The following is a 15,502-nucleotide window of genomic DNA, read 5'->3' as shown; positions in this document are numbered from 1 at the left end:
TACATTCCTTGCCAAGCCTTGGGACAATTTTTCCAATTCCAATGCATACAATCAATGCTACCTAACATGCGAGGCCAACCTCTTCTCTCATTAGATGCCATCAATTTCTTTGTGTCATCTTCATTGGGTGCCCAAAGATACTCAGGACCGAAGACACGGAGGATCACTTTCGCAAATCTACCCACAGACTCAATTGTGGTATCTTCACCAATGCGAAGATACTCATTGGCATAGTCAACCGAAACGCCATATGCAATCACCCGCATAGCTGCGGAGATTTTTTGATATGCACTAAATCCCTTTAAGCCCGCGACATTCCTTCTTTGAGTAAAATACCGGCAATTTGCCTGGCAAGCTTGAACAATTTTCACAAAGAGGGATCGGCGCATTCGGTACCTTCTCCGGAAGAGGTGCGGAGGATATGTAGGATTCTCCGCGAAATAGTCTTGCATCAACAACTCGTTCCCAAGATGGCGATTTCGAGGAATGCACAAACGCCCGACAGTCGATCCTCGCCTCCTCTTCCGGTTCTCGTCTTCATGCTGCTTCACGGCAAGCGTCATTACTAATGTTTGGTGCCGAAAGTTCGCAAGCATGGTCTCAACATCCGAGCCGTCCGAATCGGACGAATTGGATAGTAAGAACTTCTCGCACGGGGTCAACTCCATCTTCTTGCACAGCTCGCAAAAATCACAAAAAAGGGACTAACCGGCGGCGGGTGATCCCGGGCGGCGACGAGGCGGTGGTCGATCCCCGGCGGCGGCGACGGCGGCGGGGGGCGGCTCTTCTCGCCGGATCCGGAGGGGCGGTGCAGCGGCTCGCTTTGCAGATATGGCCGGAATTGCCGACGGCGGGCAGGCGGAAGCAAGGACGGGACGGCGGCGGAAGGAGGGGGAAAATAGCGCGAGCTGAAATGTCCCTTTCGCCAACTGCTTCTCTGTGATGCAGGGCACCGCTGCCGCGAGGAGGAAATCCGCGTTTTCCCAGATTGGGGTCGGGAATTTGCCGCACCCCCCAAAATTATTTGCGGACCAAAACAAGATGTAGGGTCTGGTCGGGCAGGTTTTCTGGTCCGTACCTGCATTTCAACGGTCATTTTGTGGGTCGAGGTCGGATGCGGGGTTTGCTAGATTTGCTCTTACCATCCGGCCTATTCACCTCTTACGGATACCGTACCGAGGGATCTCCCAGAATAGTCTCCCACAATCATCGAGTCAAATTTCTGTTCTCCAGTTTGCTTCAGGTTCTGCTAGCGTCAGGGGCAATATCTTCAGTCCGACTGCCCGAGGCCATCTGGCCCATTCGTGCGTCTGCTGGTTTCGCAAGAAAGCACGGCAGATCGGATACAGCTACGTTTGCTCATGAGATGTTCGATAAAATGTCTAGCAGAGCATTCAAAGAAGGATATCTCGAGCCGGATCCGGTTGCAGCTATGCTTGCACATGATGTGTTTGATGAAATGTCTAGCGGAGTATTAAGAGAGTGAAATCTGGAGCTGCAAACCTGCAACCAGCCAACCAGGACGCATCTTCTTCCCGGTGACTGGGAGAAGAAGCTTCAATAGCACAATATCATCGTGTACAGAAAGTTCAGCTGTTCACTTTATTCTACAATTATCTAATATGCATAAACAGCACACATGGTAGGCACAGTTAGCTATTATACAAATCACCCGGAACATATCCGGTCAGTTGATCTTCCTCTGCTCGAGCTCTCTGCTCTCCTTGAGATCAGCCTCCATCTTCTTGTCCACGTTCTTGCTGAATCCAGGGTATGGCTCGTAGCCAAACAGTTTGTTGAGTATCTGTGCACACAATAGCCAACGGCTGCTACTTAGTACTAATGTCAATGTTAAGAACTCAATGTCCATTCAATCCCTAGTAGATTTTTTTAGGCCTGAACCATATCATTAATAGAGGCAAGTACATTTACAAAGGGAGGGAGTTGGAGGTAGGGTTGAGAGTACAATGCATTTAGGTTACAATCTCCCACTCAGAATCCCTAGTAGATTGATTATGCTCTTTGCTACATTCATATACGCACATGATTTGTGCTTATCTTGAATATTCAGAGGATTAAATGACGTTTACCTGCAGCAGGATGAGGAATGGCTCCATGAGGAACACCGCCGGAAGCTCACTCACCGTTGGCCCTTTCTTCTGCAAGAATAAGCAGATTCAGCAAGCAAAAAAAATCAGCAATTGATGTCAGGTCTCGTGTCGAAGCGGCAGATGTTCAGGGCACAGATCGGATTTTACCTCGAAGAGTCCATGGCCGAGGAACTGCCAGGTCCAGCAGAAGAGCTCCGTGGCCAGCACGACCCTCCAGGCGAGCGCGAAGCCGAGGCGGGCGGCGAGGGCGCGGCTGGCGGCCCAGCCGCCGAGGAGGAGGAGCGCCGCGAGGGCCCCGGCGCGGCGGTCGACGGCAAGGTAGGCGGCGGCGTAAGCGAGCGAGAGCGCGAGGGCCGGGTCAAGCGGGGAGGGCAGGGGCAGGAAGTAGAGGATGACAAGGTTGCCGAAGAGGATGGGCCCGGCGAGAAGCGCGTGCGCGGCGGCGTTGACGGGGTGGCGGTGCTGCGACCGGAAGAAGGCGAACTGCGCCTCCAGGTCCAGCACGCCGCGCGGCCTCCGCTTGGCCTCCTCCATGGACGACGACCTGCAGCTCAGAGTAAATCGAGGATCTTCCGAGGACACACCACCAGGCCAGCAGGAGTGAGGGAGGGAGGCGGAAAAGTGGGCGGTTGGCTGCCTATAGATGCTCGACTTCCCCCTTTTTTTTTAACAGTTGCCCGACTTCTTTTAGATGGTTGATGATGTGACGAAGCGTACGGCCTATGTGATCCTAATTTACTGCACCGGCTTTGTCTGATTCTTGTGTGAACACTTGTTTAGGTGTAGGACAGTGCTTTGTGTCGATGCGTCGGTCAAAACTTTCGGTCGACAGTGCGCTGGTCGCTCAATTCGTCAGCTGCACGCGTGCCGTACCGTTAGATCTTCATGCAGCAAAATTTCTTGATGCAACAAATTTCGTTCACGATGCAGTATTTTTTTGTCCACGGTTGCAACAAAAATGTAGTTGTAGCAAAAAAAGATATCAATGTGGTCGTAACAAAAAAACAAAGCTGATAATGCGTGGTAGCAAAACAAAATAAGGATTGTAGCAAAACAATCCGATGAACTCGGATTGTAACTCTGACGAACGTGTATGCAACTTTTTTAGTCAACGGTTGCAGCATAAGAGCATCTCCAACAGCCGCGTTTCGCGCCGCCCCCAAAAAACATGTTTGCCGCGCGCCCCTCGCCTGGTTTGACGCGTCGCGCAGCGCTGACTCCAGCAGCCGCGCTAAAATGCAGCGCGTAAATATATGGCATTTGGACACAAAATAAGTTTGCAACATTCATCAAAATGCAATGAACATGTGAAATTTAACACAAACAAGTTGATGAATAAAAGTCATGCCCACAAGTTCATCCAACCAAGTTCAAAATGCAAACCAAGTTCAAAATGCAAACCAAGTTCAAAATACAAGTTCATCCAACAAAGTTCAAGACATAACACATCAATCATCTTCCTCGTCTTCTTCCTCTTCTTCCGAAGACGATTCTTCCGCCTTCGAAGATGAATCTTCCTCCCTAACCTCATCACGCACCGCATCACGTGTAGCTCCGACGGTCTTGGCAAGATCTTCAACGGCATCTTCATGGATATGTGTGTGAGGCACATCGAAAGACATTCCACCCATGGCCGGAGGTGCACCCATGCCTCCCATGAGAGAAGCAAAACTCATGCCACCCATGCCTCCCATAGCGTTGGAGGGTGCTCCAAAGCCACCCATGCCTCCCATGGCGGCCGGAGGTGCACCCATGCCTCCCATGCCTCCAAAGCCACCCATGCCTCCCATGGCGCCGAGGCCACCGCCACCCATGGCGCCGAGGCCACCGCCACCCATTGTGCGGATCATGGCTCTTTTTTGAATCAAGACTTCTTCACGGGCAAGGTTGACATATTTCTTTTGCGCATCATTGAACAAAGATGTGTCCAAGAAGAATAAGTGCTTTTCCCATTCCAACAACTTAGCTCGCTCCTCCATGCCCACCTTCCTCTCCTCCAATGCCACTTTCCTCTCCTCGGCGGCCACCCTCCTCTCCTCGGCCGCCAACCTCCTCTCCTCGGTCGCGGCATCTTGGTTCCTTGCCATTTTCCTCACCTCGTTGGCTTCTTTTCTTGCCTTCACAATAGCTTCCATAGCATTTGTGAGCTCATCATCTCCTTTCCTCTTCTTATTTTCGGTTTTGTCCTTCTTGCACCCATCCGGTCGTTTTGGTTTCGAGTATGAAACCGAGTTGGGTGTGGGGCTTCTCTTCCCGTCATCACTTGATGCATCCTCCTCCTCCTCATCATCATTCAACTCAATTGTTCGCTTGCGTTTGTTGCTCAAATGCAAATCATCCAAATCTTCACGCTTCTTCCATTTCTCACCATCCTTCAACACTTCATAGGAATGAGGCAAGGTAAAGATCTTTCCTTTCTTGATCTTCCCCTTCTTAGTTGTCCTCATCTCTTCTTTGAACAAGTTTTGTGCAATGTTGTACTACAAGAAAAACAAAACAAGTTAGCAATTCGGACACCAAAAACAAGTATGATGAACATGTAAGAGATGCCACTTACTCTATCATCCTCATTTGTGCCACTTGGGTTAAGCTTGTCAACTGCCTTTTGTGCGGCCGCCCGTTTTGACAATCCGAGTTGATTGTCAACCATCGGGACCGAACTGATCTCTCGGAGCGGTCAATTCCACTCACGTTCTGAGCATCAAAGTGTTCTTTCATTCGCCCCCAATAAGCATCTCTACTTTGATCACCTCCAACGGATGGATCCCTCGACATTTCCAACCAAGTATTGCATAGTAATTTGTCATCGTTGGTGGTGTAATTGCCCGCTCTTCCTTTCGGCGCCTCGACAATGCCCTCACCCTCCTCGTCCACCTCAAACTCATGGTCGTCCAAATGGATGTCATTGGTTTGAGACCAATGCGAATTATTGGACCCAACACCCATAGTTGACATGTATGCATCATCGTTGAGACTACAAAGTTTTTCGAACAATGCAAATATAAGCTATCTAGATGATGATGCATTGAAAAAATAACAAGAAAATAAAAGTTGGAATTTTTTTCACCTTGGGGGCATTTCGTCGAACACGTGGTGCGCGTTGGCCGCCGACTCAACGAGTGAGCTCGCCGGCGCTTCGGTAGACGCCGCGCCCGTCCGCCGCCCTGCAAGCTTCTTCTTCGCCTTCGAGCTACCGGAGCCGTCTGCCGCCTTCTTCTTCGCGGATGTTTTTCCTTTCTTCGACCCCACCGCATTGGGGAGCTTCGACGGTGCGGCGGCGGCACGGGACGGCGCCGGTGTGACGCCACCCGTCGGCGTGGTCATCCGCGGCGGCACGAAGAGGCTACGCGCGAGGCAGACGGTCGGCGGAGCTCCGGCGGTGGCGACGCCAACGCTCGCCGCGCTAGGGTTTTCGGCGGCGGCGGGGGGGGGGGGGGGGGTTACGGCTGTACAACGGGGTGAGCGGGGTGCCGGTGTGCGCGTCCATGGTGGCAGGGGCGTTGGCGCCGGCGCGCGCGGTGCGAAGGAGGAAGAAAGGAGAGAGTTCGCGCGCGCGCTCGAGTCTGCCGCGCGCGGAAGTGAGCGCCCCAAATAAACAGTGCGGGATAAGGCGATGGACAGCGCGCCCAACTTGTTTTAACGCGCGTGTGGTTTTTGCGCGCCCGCTGGAGCATCCCGCCGCGTCGCGCGCGCGCTAAAACGGCTTATTTTTCGGCGCCGCACTTGTTTTGCGCTGCTGTTGGAGATGCTCTAAAATGATACCGGTTGTAGCAAAAATTAACAAAATTCTAGAAAGAAAAACATCGGTTATAGCAAAAAATCCGATGAACAGAATTTACAACCAAACGTATATGCAACTTTTTTAGAGGATAAATATAGCAAAATTAAACACTGGTTATAGCAAATTTAAACGATCACCAGAAGGAAAAATGTTACATGGCTATACGCGCGGGTCGCGCGCAAGACGTGGACAGCAAGCAACCGGCGCGTTGCTTCCGTCGGCGAACTGAACTGAAGGGAAACGTTTCCTTTAGATATATCGCTGTCAGATTAATTTAGTTATACGCCAACCACGAAAAAGATTTGTTCTTGACATTACATTAGCATTCATGGCTGTGGATGTAATTAATGCTGACGTGTCCAGGCTTCCCATTGAATCTCCCTTCCCCGCTCCAATTCATTTTTCTTTTGAGAAATGCCGTTCAATTCATTTGGACGTGTTAGCTTGCCCACATTAGGTATAACATTCATTTGGATCTGCGAATCAATTTCTAGTTGAATGGTTAAAGCGACTACGATATTTTTAGTTCACATGATTTTATTTTAAGATTTCTCGTGATGCACATTTCATAGAAGGGAACATTACTCGTCGACCTATGATGACTTCATAAATTTTAACATAATATGTCTGACCAATCTTACGAAGATGCTTATAGAAATAAGATGTACGTGCCTGCATGAGGCTCAACATTGGACTGCTTGATTACCCGCGTGCCTGCATGAGGCTCAACATTGGACTGTTTGATTAACCCCGTTTACCATTTTGTCCGCATAACACGAAAAAGATTTAGGTGGTGTTTCTTTCCAAGGGACTAGACTTTTTTTAGTCTCAGGGACTAAAGAAAAAAGTCCCTTCAATGTCTTTTTTAGTCCCTTAAGGAAAAGTCCCTCTTGTTTCTTTATCTAGGGACTAAAAGGGACTTTTTAGTCTAGTCCCTAGGTAAAGAAACACCACCTTATTGTTTTGGCTTTGTGTGATTCTCTTGTGAACCCTCGTTTTTTTTTGTTGATAGCTGTGTGAACCCTCGTTTAGATGTATCGCTGTCAGTTTAATTTAGTTATGCCGACCACGTAGAAGATTTGTTCTTGACATTACATTAGCATTCATGGTTGTGGGCGTAATTAATGCTGATGTGTCCAGGCTTCCCATGCAATCCCCCTTCCCCGCTCCAATTCATTTTTCTTTTGAGAAATGCCGCTTCAATTCATTTGGACGTGTTTGCTTACCCACATTAGGTATAACATTCATTTGGATCTGCGAATTAATTTTTAGTTGAATGGTTAAAGAGACTATGATATTTTTAGTTCATAGGGTTCAAATCTTTGTGCTCGCATTTATTCGTGAATTTATCTCAGGATTTCTAGCGATGCGCCTTTCGTGGGAGGAAATATTACCATCGACGATAAGGTGTCTATGATGGTTTCATAAATTTTAAGATGATATGCGTGATTAATCTTTCGGAGGTGCTTATAGGTGTAAGATGTGCATCTATGCGTTCATAAAGGTGATTGTATGCATGTGTACATATACGCTTGCATTTATACTCTATTAAAAACATTCATTTGGGACGTGTTTGGTGGCCCGCATGAGGCTCAACATTGGACCATTTGGTTACCCATGTTTATCATTTGGCCTGCATAACACGAAACTTAAAGCTCCTTGGGGCCAGGCCTGCCGGGAACCGTCGAATGAACAGTTTTTTCAAAGCTAGGCGTGTGGGATGCACGTGGGCGACGGGAGCTATCGAGGGAACGAGTGTGACAATAGTACCAGGGGTACGAATGAGGGAACGGAGCCTAGCTACGGCGCGAGTGTAGCACTTGGATATACGAGTTCAGGGCCTACTCAGGAGTGGTAAAGACCCTACATCTCTAGCCCACAGGCTAGTGCTTGCTTATGGGTGTGTGAATACACAGGGTGCTTAACCCTTGTCCAGGAGCACTGGGGCAACTTATATAGAGTTTGCCTACGACGTGGCATTACAAGGGCACTAAATGACTAATAACTACGGAAGTTACTAGTAACAATAGCTCTAACTATGATGTTACATGTAACGTTGGTCTTCACTGTAATTTATGTGAGATATTAAGTTCCTTAGTGGTTGCAGCTCCTTCGTCGTCCAGACTATCCATGGAGCTGAACCGCACTCGGGAGGTACTTGAAGCCTTTGATCTATGTTTGCTCCACCTTCTCTTTCATGCGCATCACTCGCCCCTCGAGTCCTCATCCGTCCACCTAGACCTATTACACCTACATCCACCCAGAGCAACTCAGGCACCTCGACTGTAACTCCTCACGAGTCTTCCGTCGAGTGTACTTTACTCCTTGCTACTCCAGCTGCCCCTATGCTTCATAGTCATCCTGCCCGAGATCCCGTGGGAGAGCCATCCCGTAAGCGTCGCCGTGGTTCCTTTGCCCCGGAGGTCTCGGTTAATGTTATCAGTTCCGAGTCCGAGTCTGAGTCTGAGGACATATTGTCGGGATCTTCAGACACCCAGTGCAATGCCTGCAACCACGAGTAGATGAGTATGGGATTGATGTATGGTTGTATGCGTGTAGTGAAGTAGTATTATCCATGATGTGTGATGTTATGTATAACTATGTTGTTGTTTTTTATTCGTAGTGATTTTCCTTGTTTTCTTTCCAAGATTGTTGCGTTGCCTTCTCATTTTTCTTATGGATGTTTCTCATCATGATGCTTCGTATTGTGAAACAAATATAGGATGATCAGGTGTGGCAGCAACATTCATGGTGGCAATGATATCCCAGTTCGTTGATCCACCACACAAGCAGTACATTCACCTGAACCATATCAACCACCTCCTCCTCCACCCAAGCACCCACAACAGAGTAGATTATACGGATGTTTGAAGAAAAGACGAACCAAGATCTGATGGAATTCCTGAGAAATATGCATATTATGGTTATGCAAAACAATAATAACCATAACAGTTCACACTCTAAGCTGTCCGATTTCCAGTGGACCAAGCCACCAAGTTTAAGTGAGACAACACATCCGATGGAAGCCGATGATTGGATAAAGACTATTGAAAGGAAGCTGGAAATTGCACATACTAAAGAAGCCGACAAGGTGCTTTTTTCTACTCATCATTTGGAAGGACCAACTGCTATATGGTGGGACAATACCAAAATCGTGTGGCCTGCTGATGATGAAATACCTAGGATAAATTCAAGGATAAATTCTGCAAGTATTATATTCCAACTGGCATTATGAAGGTCAAGCAACGCGAGTTCCTTTATCTTATTCAAGTGAACTCCATCGTAAGTGAGTATCTGAACAAGTTCAACTACTTGGCTTGTTATTCCACTCATGATGTACCAACCGTGGAATGGGAGATAGATCGTTTCCTTGGAGGGCTTAACCATACCCTCTGATGCACACTCAGTATGCTGGATTTTCCTAACTTCCAAACTTTGGTGAACAAGGAACTCATTGCAGAAAGGGAACACAAGCTCGCTAATGATCATAAACGTGCATATGGCGACCGCAAACACAAGTTTGAACCCAAGAAGGAAGTGAAAGCTTTTCAGAAAGTTCGTACGCGGGAGTAGCCGCAGTTTGAATTTAAGCCAACATGGAAACAAGGTAACACCAAGATAGAGAATGAATTCCAGACTATATATGGTTATAAAACCAGTGAAAGAAGACTCTGAGCGTAACAACGCATGCTACTCCTATGGCCAAACTGGACATTAAGCGAGAAAGTCTCCCAACAACGAAAAACCGCCATCAAGCCTCAAGCCTCAAGTCAATCATGTGGGCCCATACCCCAACTCAAAGTATATTCAACGAAAAGTTCATCATATCTTCGTACAAGAAGCACCTGAATTGGTCATTGGTATGTTCTCTCTTAATAATATACCTGCAACTATTTTATTCAATTCCGGTGCTTCCCATTCTTTTATTTCGTAGAGTTTTGTTGCCTGACATAAACTTTCCCACACTCTTTTGGACAAAGTCATGGTGGTACAATCCCCTGGATCCATGCTCAGAACAAATACTGTATGCCAAGGATTAGAAATATCCATCAATGGGATCATTTTCCCGCATCTCTCGTATCCATTGAATCCACAAAATTGGATGTCAACTTGGGAATGGATTGGTTGAGAAAACACCAAGTCTGTAACAACTGCGCAACCACAGAAGTCACTTTAAGAAACCCCTTGGCGCAGCAAACACGGTTCTATGACGGAAGATCCATGCCAAATAAAGGAATGGTTTATGCAACGATTGCTAAGGATATGAATTTAATTCCAGTGGTCTGTGAGTTCCCACACGTGTTTCGAGAAGAATTGTCAGCCATGCCACCCTACCGGTAGCTTGAGTTTTCTATTGATCTTGTGTCCGGGACAACACCTATATACAAGAAATACTATCGTATGCCTTCATTCTAGTTAGTGTAATTGAAGAAACAACTCGATGAAATGCTTCAAAAGGTTATATTCTCCCTAGTTCATCTCCTTGGGGTGCACCCGCCATATTTGGGGAAAGAAAGATGGAAGTCTGTGAATGTGTGTTGATTACCGTGTTGTCAATGATGTGACGATCAAGAATAAATACCCACTTCCTAGGATCGATGATTTATTCGATCAACTCGGTGAAGCTCAAATGCTCTCCAAGATTGATTTGCGAACCAGGTATCACCAACTGAAAATTATAGAAGAAGACATTCCCAAGACAACATTCACTACTAGATATGGGTTGTACGAATACACGGTCATGTCATTTGGACTAAACAATGCCCCCTACTTCTTCATGCACATGATGAAGAAGGTGTTCATGGACTTTGTGGACAAATTTGTGGTGGTGTTCATTGATGATATTCTTATGTATTCCAAAGGCGAAGAAGAGCACGAATCGCATCTCCTTGTAGTATTGGAGCGATTACAAGCCCATGAGCTATATGCCAAACTTAACGTGTGTATTTTGGCTGAAGGAAGTGGGATTACTTGGGCATACACTTTCAGCTCAAGGAGTGTTCGTGGACCAAAGCAAATTCACAGAAGTATTGAAATAGAGAGCACCCGTTTCTGTGTCGGAGAACAAAAGTATCTTGGGTCTGGTAGGATATTATCGTTGCTTCATTGAAGATTTCTTAAAGATGGCCAAACCAATGAAGGAATTGTTTAAGAAGAATCAAAAGTTTATATGAGCAGAAGCATGTGAGAACCATTTCAATGAGCTAAATACTCGGTTGACCATCGCTCCAGTGGTAACCCTACCAGACATCTATTAGAGCTTCGACATCTATTGCAATGAATCCAGGCGTGATCTTGGGTGTGTACTTATGCAAGATGTAAATGTCATAGCTTATGCATCGAGACACATACGTCTGCACGAGGAGAACTATCCCACACATGACATGGAAATGGCAACCATAGTGCATGCCCTCAAAATATGGAGACATTACATCATTGGGAAGAGATGTCAAATCTACACCGACCAAGTATATATTCACCCAACTAGACTTAAATCCCCGACAATCAAGATGGTTGGAATTAGTCAAATATTATAAACTTGGTATAAACTGTCATCCAGGAAAAGCTAATATGGTCGCTGACACTCTTAGTCAGAAACCTGCCACAACAAACTCGCTAATCGAGTCTTTTCGCCCATCTCTTCAAGAGGAGATAGCACAACTCAACATTATCACTTGTGAGGCTACAACTACTTCGGAGATCACTCCCACACTAGAATACGATATCTAGAAGTCTCAACATGGTGACACATAGTTACTGCATATAAGGGACAAAATGCAAGAAGGCGGGACATAAGACTTCAACATCAAAGTTGTCAGAATCGTGACTCAAGTCTTAGAATCTTACGATATTACGATCCAAACTAGCCCCTCCGATTCTATGATTTTGCTCAGAGAATCTAAGTTTCTACGATCCTGATAGTTATGATTCTATGATTCACGATCCTAGAAACGAAGCTTCGATCCGATTCAGAATCACGATTCTAACGACTTTGTTCAACATAGATGCTCAAGATACCCTCCGATTCTGGAATCGAATTTGTGTGCCTAACCATGGGGAACTAAAGCAGCAAATCTTGAGGTAAGCCCATGAATCTACATGTTCTCTTCATACTAGAGGCACAAAAATGTACCGGCGTCTAAGGCAGACATTCTCGTGGAAGTGTATAAAGCAAGATATAGCCTATTATGTCGCGTGTTAAGATATATGCAACAAGGTAAATGCTGAACATCACAAATCCGCCGGTTTACTCCAACCATTGCAATTTACACAATAGAAATGGGATGACATTTGTATGGACTTCATCACGGGATTGCCCAGGACACCATGAGGGAATTCTAGATGGGTCGTGGTCAACATGCTTACTAATGACCCACAAGTATAGGGGATCAATCATAGTCCTTTTGATAAGTAAGAGTGTCAAACCCATCGAGGAGTAGAAGGAAATGATATGTAGTTTCAGCAAGGTATTCCATGCAAGTAATATGAGTAACAATGATAAGTAGTTTTGTAGCAAGATAATTCGTAAGAAATGACAAGTAACAATAGTAGGAAGTGTGTGATGACCCACAAGTGTAGGGGATCGCAACAGTCTTCGCGGGTAAGTTAACCCAATTTATTGATTCGACACAAGGGGAGCCAAAGAATATTTATAAGCTTTACCAGTTGAGTTGTCAATTCAACCACACCTGAAAGATACTTGATTGACAAAGAAATATTAGTAGCAACGGTGATGTTGTAGTGATGGTGGCAACGGAAATAATAGTGGCAAAGCAACGAAAGTAAAACGGTGAAAGTAAAGCAACTCTTAACTAGCAGTATTAAAACACTATAGGCTAGGGAGATGGATGGTTGGTCATGGATGAGAGATATCATGTATTTAACTTGGGGCAAGGCACATAGAAAAGTAATGATCATCTAGGCAAATATCAAACATTAGGCATGTATCCCAAGGTAGTCATGCGTGCTTGCAATAGAACTTACAAAACATCTTTTGTCCTACCATCCCACTATCAACGGGGCCAAAAGGAACTTATGGAGATTAAGGTGCTCATGTCAAATAGCACCGGAACAAAGCATTAAAAATCAATGGATACATGGAATCCTCAAACTATAGTCTATCCCATTTGGTGTCCCAAGCTGTCACCATTGGGATCGCCGGTTCCAGACTATAATAGGTGCATACTACCCATAGATAGGATAAAGAACACAAATATATTCATGAAAACACAAGGTATTCAGATCTGAAATCATGGCACTCGGGCCCAAAGTGACAAGCATTAAGAGTAACAAGTAGTAGCAAAGATGATAAACACCATAGTAGATGATAGGCAACATGCCTCAACAATCCGACGAACTATTACATGATCTAACTCATCCATTCCCTACCATGCCCTTCACCTATAGCAGGGAATTACTCACACATGATGGGGGAAGCCATGGAAGGGTGATGGAGTGATGATGGTGATGACGATGGCAACGATTTCCCCTCTCCGAGGCCAAAACAGCCTCGAGATTAGCTCTCCTGAAGAAGAACCGAGGGCGGCGGCGGCTCCACGTTGAGAACTTGCAAAATGACTTCTGTTCTGGGATTTTTCTCGTCACGGGTAAAAATAGGAGCCAAAGTAGGGCACCAGAGGGGGTGGACCCCACCCAGGCGGCCTCTCGACGCGGCTAGGGGGCAGGCCGCGCCCACAGGTCGCGTGGAGCCTTGGTGGCCCCCCTCTGTCCCATCTTCTGGCCCAAGGTCCCTCCCGGTGCATGGATTTTTTCTATTTTTTATTGGAATTTTCCGGGACGTCTAAATATCCATTTTCCTGCACACAAGAAAACCATACACGCAGCTTTGCTGAAAACATCGTTAGTCCGTGTTAGTTTCATTGAAATCATGCAAGAATGAAGCCAAAACAATAGCAAAAGTGTTTGGAAAAGTCGATACGTTTGAGACGTATCAACTCCCCCAAGTTTAGCATATTGCTTGTCCTCAAGCAATTCAGTTCAACGAACTGGACGCGACAAAGAAAACTTGACAAACTCTTTTGCTTCATCAGATGTATATAAGCATGCACGACGAACAAGTTCAACGAGTACTGAAGCAATGCTACAAACACAATGCATGAAGCAATCCTTCGATCATGTGAAGAATTTCAAACAACCAAGAATGAATAATATGCAACTGAAAATCATGACGAGATCACAATGTACATGACTCGGACATACTAGAGTGGTATCTCGCTAGCCCCCATGAGTGAAGCAAAACATAAATGCAGATGCTCCTTCGGAGTTTTTAAAGGAGACTAGAAATAAATACTTCAGAATAAGTAATATCACAATCATATATAAGACAATGTGGTACTTTGGGACAATGCACATTACACTCAGAATGACAATTATGCTCTCTATAGTTGGTGCTTTTTATAAGAAGAGGACGACTCAACAGAAAAGTAAAATATATAGGCCCTTCACAGAGGGAAGCATTGATTTGCAGAGGTGTGAGAACTCGATCTTTTAAAACAGAAATGAATCAAAATTTTGGGTGGTATGCTTTCATTATCAACATAACAGCTAAGAGATCTCAATATCTTCCATGCTAAATACATTATAGGCGGTTCCCAAACAGAAAAGCAAAGTTTTTACTCCCCCTCCACCAATCGATCACACTCCACGGCAGGCCAAATCCACGGGTACCGTCCATACAAACAACAATCCTGGGGGAGCTTTGTTTCATTAAATTTGATTTGACTTTGAGCATGGAACTGGGCATCCCGGTTACCAGCCAGTTTCTCGTGAATGATAGTGAACCTACACATATCTTGAGAATAACCACTTACCATGGAGGATACTGATAGCCCCTAGTCACTATATGAGCGATTCGGGCATACAAAACAAAATATTTATTTGAAGATTTAGAACACGACACATGCAAGTTTACTTAGGACGGCACATAAATACCGCATATAGGTAGGTATGGTGGACTCATATGGCGCAATTGGTTTCAAGGATTTTGGATGCACAAGCAGTCATTCCGCTTAGTACAGGCGAAGTCTAGCAAAAGATGGGGAAGCGACCAACTAGAGAGCAATAAAGGTCATAGTCATATAGAGCGACAAAGCAACATTGAATCGGGCATGAAAGTGATATAACTATTCCGAAATAAAAAGATCATCGAGGCTTGATAGACTTCTAGTCATAAACATGTGTAAGCATGTGCGAAGTCAATCCTAAAACTCCCCGAAGGGAAATACCACTTCAATATGCCAAACCATGAACAATGCAATGCATGCAAATCATTTCGGTAACAAATTATGCACTCCAACTATTTGAGACTAGTCACAAAGAAAGCATGAACTACTAGGAAGACATTGTAAACATAGCACTATGTCGCTACAAGCTGGTCTCTAGATCATAAGTACATGCATATGTACAAAAGTAGAAACAAATAGAGTTCATACCGGCTTTCCTTGTTGCATCCCTTCCGTCGATCTTCGTCATTATTGCATCGTCACTTGCACGACAGAACGTAGAAAGATGTAATCAAGTGCAATTGCAACAATGGACGTGGGTTGAACTCTGCAAACATAGTAAACTAAAGAGAGAAAATAAATCTTTT

The 15,502-nt window shown here is 45.6% G+C and overlaps 1 protein-coding gene across 1 annotated transcript; it reads right to left on the bottom strand.

Annotated features, from left to right (window-relative positions):
• Positions 1-1,490: 1,490 nt before the first annotated feature.
• Positions 1,491-2,765, bottom strand: LOC123407803 (2-hydroxy-palmitic acid dioxygenase MPO1-like). Its single transcript, XM_045101027.1, has 3 exons — positions 2,259-2,765; positions 2,091-2,159; positions 1,491-1,804 (listed from the first exon to the last, which is right to left on the bottom strand). The coding sequence occupies exons 1-3, from the start codon at positions 2,643-2,645 to the stop codon at positions 1,688-1,690; spliced, it is 573 nt and encodes a 190-aa protein (XP_044956962.1). The 5' UTR covers positions 2,646-2,765; the 3' UTR covers positions 1,491-1,687.
• Between the last annotated feature and the right edge of the window lie 12,737 nt (positions 2,766-15,502).

The sequence above is a fragment of the Hordeum vulgare genome, chromosome 7H (genome assembly GCF_904849725.1).
Source record: "Hordeum vulgare subsp. vulgare chromosome 7H, MorexV3_pseudomolecules_assembly, whole genome shotgun sequence".
In the NCBI taxonomy this organism is placed as follows: domain Eukaryota; kingdom Viridiplantae; phylum Streptophyta; class Magnoliopsida; order Poales; family Poaceae; genus Hordeum; species Hordeum vulgare.
This window is presented reverse-complemented; position numbering and strand designations above follow the sequence as displayed.

What these genes read in the sequence shown, in the direction of transcription:
- LOC123407803 (XM_045101027.1), bottom strand. Translation starts at nt 2,645, where the DNA reads ATGGAGGAGGCCAAGCGGAGGCCGCGCGGCGTGCTGGACCTGGAGGCG. An exon ending in TCGGCCATGGACTCTTCGAG is followed by an intron (nt 2,160 to 2,258) that starts GTAAAATCCGAT and finishes TTATTCTTGCAG; the next exon opens with AAGAAAGGGCCAACGGTGAG. An exon ending in CATTCCTCATCCTGCTGCAG is followed by an intron (nt 1,805 to 2,090) that starts GTAAACGTCATT and finishes TTGTGTGCACAG; the next exon opens with ATACTCAACAAACTGTTTGG.